Source organism: Octodon degus, unplaced genomic scaffold (assembly GCF_000260255.1).
Source record: "Octodon degus isolate 3935 unplaced genomic scaffold, OctDeg1.0 scaffold00034, whole genome shotgun sequence".
Taxonomy (NCBI): Eukaryota; Metazoa; Chordata; class Mammalia; order Rodentia; family Octodontidae; genus Octodon; species Octodon degus.
In genome coordinates, this window is record NW_004524610.1 from 208,921 (window position 1) to 217,740 (window position 8,820).

The 8,820-nt window shown below is 45.0% G+C and overlaps 1 protein-coding gene across 1 annotated transcript in view; it reads right to left on the bottom strand.

Moving 5' to 3' along the window:
* Positions 1–8,820, bottom strand: part of Gprc6a (G protein-coupled receptor class C group 6 member A) — a 93,101-nt gene that overhangs the window by 22,415 nt on the left and 61,866 nt on the right. Inside the window, 4 exon segments of the mRNA XM_012514527.1 lie at positions 800–846; positions 848–897; positions 899–916; positions 5,498–5,710. Of these exon segments, the coding sequence (XP_012369981.1) occupies positions 800–846; positions 848–897; positions 899–916; positions 5,498–5,710 (328 nt within the window).

Below are 8,820 nucleotides of genomic sequence, written 5' to 3' on the forward strand. Positions count from 1 at the left end.
GCGGCGCTCTGAGGGCTGTTCACGCTGGGCTGTGCCGCGGTGCTCTGAGGGCTGTTCACTGCGAGCTGTGCTGCGGCGCTCTGAGCGCTGTTCACGCTGGGCTGTGCCGCGGCACTCTGAGGGCTCTTCACGGCGAGCTGTGTGCGGTGCTCTGAGGGCTGTTCACGCTGGGCTGTGCCGCGGCGCTCTGAGGGCTGTTCACTGCGAGCTGTGCCGCGGCGCTCTGAGGGCTCTTCACGGCGAGCTGTGTGCGGTGCTCTGAGGGCTGCTCACGGCGGGCTGTACCGCGGCGCTCTGAGGGCTCTTCACGGCGAGCTGTGTGCGGTGCTCTGAGGGCTGCTCACGGCGAGCTGTGCCGCGGTGCTCTGAGGGCTGTTCACGGCGAGCTGTGTGCGGTGCTCTGAGGGCTGTTCACGGCGGGCTGTGCCGCGGCGCTTGAGGGCTGCTCACGGCGAGCTGTGTGCGGCGCTCTGAGGGCTGTTCACGGCGGGCTGTACCGTGGTGCTCTGAGGGCTGCTCACGGCGAGCTGTGTGCGGTGCTCTGAGGGCTCTTCACGGCGAGCTGTGTGCGGTGCTCTGAGGGCTGTTCATGGCGGGCTGTTCTCCAGCAATGCTTCTCCCTGGAAGTGATATTCCTTTAGAGGTCACACACCAAGTGACAGGAAATGCCAGAATAAAACGAAACTTCATGGCATTTCACCTAACAGACAGGAAGCTGGTAACATTTTTTTAGATTAAAAAAAACCAAAATAGGATTCATGAAAAAGGAACTTCCGCCCAACATGCCCGCAGTTAGCTGTCTGACTGCTGTAGAGATGTTCGGGGCAGCTGACACAGTCGTGGCAACTGTTGGCTTCTCGTCATCGTCTTCATTTGTCCTAGGCTGCACTCTTTGGGGGCATTTAGACAGAATCTGCTCCACTGAAAGTGAAAAGAAATCCCCAAGATGAGAAAAATAATATCCTTTCATGTAAAGATATATTTACTAGGGAAGCACTTATTCTGCTGAGCCATCTCCCCGGCCCTAAAGATATATTTACTAAATAGTATTTTGATCATTTTTAATAAAATACTTCTTGCTCTCCCAAGATAGGAACAAGCTTAAAATATATAGAATGCTTTAGACGGAGAAATTGTTTTAGAAAGTATGCACCTGTCACATCAATAATATCTGTAAGAATTGATGGCTGGTATTTCCTTTAGGCTGTTCTGAGCAGAAGAAATGTATAGTAGTAAAAACAAAAATGAGGATTTGGAAATTTTCAATCCTATGTTATTTTTGTCAGATAAGAAAATATTAATTTATACATTTATATCCTTTGGAAAAATTTTTCTTTTCTTTTTTGAAAAAATTTCTTGCCATGACCTAAAAAGCCTATTCAGCCTCACTCTAAAAAAAAAAAAAACAAAAAACAAAACCACACACACACAAAATCAGAGTGTTTACATTTATGATCCTAGTATTCTGGGAGGCTGAAGCAGGAGGATTCCTAGTTCAAGCCCAGCCTGAACAACCTAATGAGACCATGTCTCCAAGTTAAAAAAAAAAAGGATTAGAGACATAGCTCAGTCTCTAGTACCATACACACACACACACACACACACACACACACACACACACAATTAAAAATTAGTGCTAGTTATACAGACAACCTGAACATTGAGAATTTAAATCACAGTTCTCCATGTTCTGATGCAGATCCTAGACAGAAATCTACTTCTGAGGGATTCTCCACTTCTGATCCAGGTAATAATTTCTTTTTCATTCGGGATCCCTTTGTCATCATGCAGCCTGACAATTAATTTGTGGTTTGGTTTTTCTTTTACCCAGAGAAAGTCAAAGCAGAGGTTAGTCCAGGCTTTGTCAGCATTCTCTGAGCAGCTGCGTCTGGAACACAAAGTATTAGGTCAACCACTGTTTTTTCTGAAAGATGAAAACCTGGGAGGAAGGTAAGGAGGGAGGGAGAGAAACAGCCAGGATCTGCAGCCCTCGACTCACTTATTACAGACCTGGGTTTGAGCAGGAAGTGGACTGCCTGGAGGGCTTCTCAGGCAAGCCCCAAATCCGAGGCCCTTGCTCCCCGCAGGCGTGTGCTTGGAAGACCACCAGACCTAGCCAGCCGGAGGGAGACAGAGCTGTGTCCCTCCCACAGCCCAGGCTTTCTCTCCTGGCCTCCAGAGGCAGCGGGAACGCCGAGGACCAGAGGCCCTGGGGGAGAGGGAGGCTAGCTACGCTTAGGACCGGGAATTTTGAAGACACCAGGACTGTGAAGGCCCTGACGAACTGCCAGAGGGTAAGTATATCTGACCACATGTTCTCAGACCTTGTTCACTTCTATCGTATTCTTGAAGTATTTGTGACCATTTCCATCGGAAAGGAAGCCTGCTGTGCGGCATGTCTGCCCACCCCTGCACCCTGCACCTGCCCCCTCAGGGCTCTCAGGCAGTCTGGAGGCTAGACTTGGTGACAGTTACAAGTGTGCTTCTTGCAAAAATAAGAATCTTCCCTGTATGCAGTTAGTGAGTTACAATATTTAAAAGGCCCAGTGTGAGTTGCGTGTTTAGCAGGGGCTGGGTTCATAATGTAGCTTTGAGAACAGCAAAGGTAAGGAAGAAGATGGCAACCTGAGAACACAGAAGACTATTTCCTGTCTTTTAAGGAAACAACATTTTGCTTCACTGGAACTTCTGACAAGAGAGACATTAGCTAAAAGGGCTTCGGCTCCACTCTAGCCATTCTCCCATCACCAGCTATGTGGTGAGTGCCTATCATGGGCCAGACACTGTTTTAACTGTGGGGGTCACAGCAGGGCACAAGACAGAGAAATCACATTGCCAGCTGACAAGGTTGACCATAAAAAGAACAAAAATAAGGGAAAGGAAGATGAGACTGTGACTAGAAATTCGAGGTTGGCATTACCCCCCTTCTGTCCCCCTGCTGGAGATGGAACCCGAGACCCTTATACAGGGACAGGGCCCTACCCCCACCATCACACCCAGCCACTGCAACTGTATTGGGGGCTCAGGAAAAACCTCCCTGTAAGGCAACATTTCAGGACTCACAGAAAAGAAATGAGAAACTAACTTCCCAGACCAAAGAAAGGGCAAGTACAAAGCCCTGCTTTGGGGAAGGGTGCAGCAGGAGGTGCAGGTCACAGGGACGGGCTGGGGAGGTGAGGCCTAGGGGCCGCTCAGGTCACCACCCAGGGTCCCTGGTGACATGTTGGAGCTGCAGAGGTGGGAACCCTACCACAGTCACCTGGACGGCAGCTTGAATGGATGGAGCAATGGGCAGATTCTAGATACATTTTTGATTTTTGTTTTTGCTAGTTGGTTTTGGTTTTTGAGATAGAGTTTCATTATGTAGTTGAGGCTGGATTTGTGCACATTATGTAGTAGCCTACGCTGGCCTCCAACTTGTGGTGATCCTCCTGCCTCAGCCTGTGGAGTGCTGGGATTATAGGTGTGCCAGCACACCTAGACAGATTTTAAAAGCCAAACTTTCATTGGCTATGGAGTGTGACCGGGAGAGGGGGCAAGGAACACAACAGAATTTACTTCCTAAAGAGCTGAGGAGGGGAAGTGTGCAGGCAGCGCAGCTTTGGACAAGAGTATCAGGAGCTCTGTTTTGTGGAAATTAAACTAAATTGACTTTTGGGTGTTGAGGCAGAGATGCCAGTTAAGCAACCATGCATTTATTAGGGTTGGAGACAAAATAAAAATCTAGGTGTCTTAGCCTTCTATATAATGACATTCTATAACATCTATAGCTTCAATATAATAACACTATCTAACATCATGATAGAAAAAAACAGGGAAAAGTACAGATAAACAGGGAGGAGCAGATGAGCGGCTCTGGGCTGGTGGTGGGTAGAGGCAGCAGGGACAGCCAGGAGCAGGTGAAGGGCTACAGACAGAAAGAGGAAGACGGGGACTGAGGTGTCACAGAAGGAAGCAAGGAGAGTGTCTCATGGAGGTGAGCCCCGTGGCTGATGGTGCGCAGGAGGACACGCTAGATTTGCCAGTGTGAGTAAGCTGCATAGAAACAATTTTGGTGTATTTCAGATAGTTCCAAGGAGTGCGGGAGGAGAGATATTGGGGCAAGTCACTGAACTCGACTCGCACAGTGAGTTGTGCTATAAGGAAAGGTAGAGGTGCAGTAGCTGGTGGAAGAGTATGTGGTTCAGTGGAGTTTCTGTGGCATTTTTCAGAGGGGGAAGCACCCAGCACACCTGTACCATCATGCGGATAATGTAGAAGGGAGGAAACTTGAGGGCACAGGGAACAGGTAAAGTAGCCACTCCTTGAGGCAAGGGAGGAGGTGCTAATCTTGGCAACGTCCACGGAGGGAGGGCTGTGGCTCAGAGGTGCCATGGGACATGCTGAATTCTGTCCCAAGTGTTACCTTCTGGTTGGCAGAATAGAAAGCAGGACCAACAGAAAAGAAAGAGGTGTACTGAAGTCAGAAGAGGGGATGCAGCTATCCAGCATGGTGGGCAGGTCAGTGACATGGGGGTGATCTGTCCACAGCACTGCGGGCCACTGAAAGCCAGCAGTCTCAAATTTAAAGTGAGGCTGCTGTGCAGCATTTCTTTTCTTGTGTTCACTTTAAAATTTTTTTCTTCCAAGTTCAGCTACTCTGAGACTGTTCTTAGCAGAGCTGAATTTAGCAAAAGTGTATTTTGTCAAATGGCAATGATAAGGAGAGTGGCTGGGGGTTGACCCTATGTCCTGGAGAGCATCACACTAGTTGACCAGGAAATTCAGCAGAAAGGTGGGGCAGTGAGCAGCTAGGGGACGTTTTAAGTTACATTCTCATTGCTACGATAACACACTCAATACCCAAAGTTAAAGGAGGAAAGTCTTATTCAGCTCAAAGTTTGCAAGGGTTGTAGTCTGTGATCTGCTGGCTCCATGGCAGGGTGGTGTGGCGGAGGACCCGAGAGGAGAAACTGCATGGCAGGCAGAGGCAGCAAAGTAACGCAGGCAGCCACAGCTCTTTCTGTCCCTTCTATCTTTTTTTTTTTTCATTTATGTATTTGGTACAGGCTCCTATTATGCAGCTCAGACTCATAGTGAGCCTCCTGTTTTCAGCCGCCCCAGTGCTGGGATTACAGGCATCTGCCACCAAGCCTGGACTTGTTTTCCGGCTCAGTGTGTCCCAGGGGTGTGGCTGGTGCAGCATGCAGGACTGGGGATTGAACCGTGGTCCCTGCACTTGCATCCCTTCTGTCTTATCCAGTTTACATAGAGCAGGCAGCACTCACACCCTAAGCCTAGTGCCCTGGATCCTAGCATTGCACCATAAGTCAGCCCCAGCCCTGCCCTAGATCCAGTCACCTCAGAAAAAGCTCCAGCTATGACTGCATGAGGCTTTAGGGGCACATCTAGACACAAGCCACAGCAAGGGATTTCAGAGGTTCTGGTCGGTTCAAGGACTTCTGCAGGTAAGATACCATTGGTTCAAATGCTACGGTGCAGTCTACAACAAAATTACCTTGGATTTTCTGAATTCTTTTCTTGTTTCTTGGCTTGTGAGGACAAAGGCATCATCCTGCAGGTCATATTCTGCTACCTTGGTGATGGTCATCTGGCCATTGGTCTCTTTCCACAGGACAATATCGTATCCAGTGTTCAAGTCCCCATTGGCATAAAAATGGAAAGAATTCCCTCCATCTATGAAGGTCACGTTTTTCAGCACATCAAGTAACTACAAAATGAAAACACACACTGAACACAAACTTTCTGGGTGTTTGTGTTCATCATCCCAGTCACAACACGGCCCAGTCAGGATTGTCATTTCCAATAAGAAAAAGGATTCTATGTCTTTTGAGGAGACTCAGAACCCTCGGCATCATGGGAGAATGAGTTCCACTTCAGTTCTAGTCTTACCTGCCAAAATTTGGCCAAATTTGTTTCTACAGGTGCTAGCTACTGTAGCCTAGGACATCAAAATCCAAACATCTGCATGAATGCATGTGGTGAGTTTCAGAATGGACCGTTGGTAGCAGGTAGCAGATGTCTCATTCTGGCTCCATATTTTATTGGTGGTACAATTTTGACAGTTACAGTGACTTTCATCTTATCTCCACTAGTTCTTAAGTCTGCTTCAATGAGTGAGTGCATAGAAAAGTGATCACAAAATTCTATTTTCTTCCCCTCTTCCTCCTTCCCTTCTATCTTCTCTCCCTGCCTCCTTCCTTCTTTCCTTTACCCCTCCCACTCTTCCACCCTCCCCTTTTCTTCCTGTCTCTCTTCCATTCCTTTTGTTTTGAGACTGGCCTCAAGCCCATGGTTCTCTTACCTCAGCTTCCCAAGACTTGGGATTACAGGTGTGTATCACCACAGTGGACTTCCTGTTTCTAATTTGGTTTGTAAAATGACTTTTTAACTTAGAAGAAAAAAATATGATAAAAAATTACTTGTCTCATTACCCAGTTTGCATGGTGAGAGCTGATAAAGCTAGAGCAGGAATATGTTACTAATGAATAAGGCAGTGACATCAAACTCGTGCAGCAGAGAGGGCTGGATTGTAGCTATGAATCACAACCAACCTGAAACATAAGCCCTCAGAATGGTGTGCTTACTCACTAGGACTGAAGTTCTCTGTGACTTTGTTGGTTGCAAAGTCAAAATCAGAAATTATTCCGCAAAAATACAATTATTCAATTCTGTTCTACTTTTGTTAATCTTTTTTGAGTGTTTCATTTTTGCCAACAGAATAGACAAAAATCAAGTTGAATTTTAAGGTATAATTGTTAGCTATGATAGTCATGGCACTGACCAAATAGCACTTCGGTGAAGTCTCTAGCATGTGTTGTAATTTTTATTAAATGTCTGCAGATTTACTACTTCTTTTAGTGAATATAAATCACTACTATAAGTACTACTTTAATGAAGCAGGATGTTAGATCTAACATGGTGGAATTAACCAAAAACGTTTTCCAGAATTGCCTAAAATTTAAAATGGAGGAAATAAAAATAAAGGAATCTGAAGGTCCATTCAGTGTCTTCCCTTCACCCCACCCCCGATCTTAGCTCTTTAGGAAATAGAGTCTCTTCTACACTTCTGTTTGAGCTATATTTTCCACATGTGTTTTCCATCATTTAAGTAGATTTTACAGGGGAAAGTTCTGACATGTGTATGTTCTATAAATAATGATAACTTTGTATTTTGTAAACCATCTTACATTATTTTAAGCTTGTTCTTACAGGAAAGTGGATAGAGACATACAAAGCAGTCCATTCATTACTCAATAAATATGGTAGAACCTTTACCTTGGTTTAGGGTAAATTTCGAACATTAACACTCCAGTTATTCCCTTAAGTGAATTTTCCATCAATTACTTATTTTTTTAATGAGACTCTGACTTTCAATGCGAATTGACACTACAAAATGTAGACACTTGTTTTTACTATATAACTCATCTCTTCCTGGTAATATTCTGTTTCTAAGGAACAGAAGGCCAGGAGGCCACATCAAGTAAGGCGTCCTGGTTGACCTTGTGTTCTGTTTTTCTAACTTCCTCAACATGTTCATTTGTAAGTGAGTTTGTGGGAAGAGGGCTACGTGACTGAACCAGAGAACAGAAAGCACATGCCTTATGTCTTTGCTCTGGTGTCTTGACTATGTCGTTTTCTTTATGGAGTTTTCTGTGGGGTAGAAGAAAGTGCACTGAATTTAGGCTATCTGAGTGACTATGGGACAGACCTCAATTTTTTTTGTGTGGCTCAGGCTGCCTTAAGGGTGGGTCTGGTAATGCAGGTGGAGGTGGGGATTGAACCGTGGTATCCTACACCTGGCTGCATTTGCTTGAGCATACGCTTAAACAACTGAGCTAACTGGCAGCCCCCACCAGACCTGAATTTTGGTAATCTCCTACACCTCTATATTGCTGTAAGCAGTGGTAACCAGTAGTAACTCTTCTTTTTTAAGCTGCAATGTAAAGAAGAGGAGCTCTACCTTAATATTAGATGAGAGATAGAATGAGATCTATGAGTAGCTCAAATTGTCAGTTATTATTGTCCTTACCCCCATTATATCACTCTCATGCTACTCCTAACTTCTAGACTAATGAACAACTACCATGGCCACACATGCATATCTCATACAATTTTCAACTCCAACATCTCCAAGGCAGAGTGCTTAGTATTTCTTCTCATTTTTTGCCATGTTTCCATGTCAACAAGTGACACCAGTTGCCCACATTGGGAGTGATTTGTAACATGTATTCTGGTCTCTGTCATCTTTCCTTTTTTTCCCATAATTTTATTGATAAACAAATAGCAAGGAGACTGTTTCAAGTCAAATCAGTCCGACAGTTTCAATAATTAACACACTGCATACTTTCTTCTTAGTGGTTAATTGCTGTACAAGATGCAGACTTGATATCCTATCCACAAACACCATTAGAACAAAATATTGTATTCATTAGGAGAATGTAACTATATATCTATCCTAACCACTTTGAATACATAGATACAAAATGGACATTCATCTGTATACCCCTTTTATGTTAAGTTCCGTTATTTGAATATTATAGGTGTGTAAACTCAGCAAAATATTCTAAAAGAGTCCAGTAGCGCATAATAGTATTGGGTCTTCTGCTTCACTGGCAATGTCAGAAATTGTTGACTTGAGTCCCCCACAGCTCAACATAAAAGCATGGCTTTACTTCTTATATTTTGTTTTTATACTTTTCCACTAGATGGTTAAGACCAAGGTAAAGCAGGACCTATGCAACAAGAGTTGTAGCTTTTGGGTCTGATAAGGTCTGTCAAATCCCCTTAGGATTTATCCTGAGATCCTGTACCTCAGAT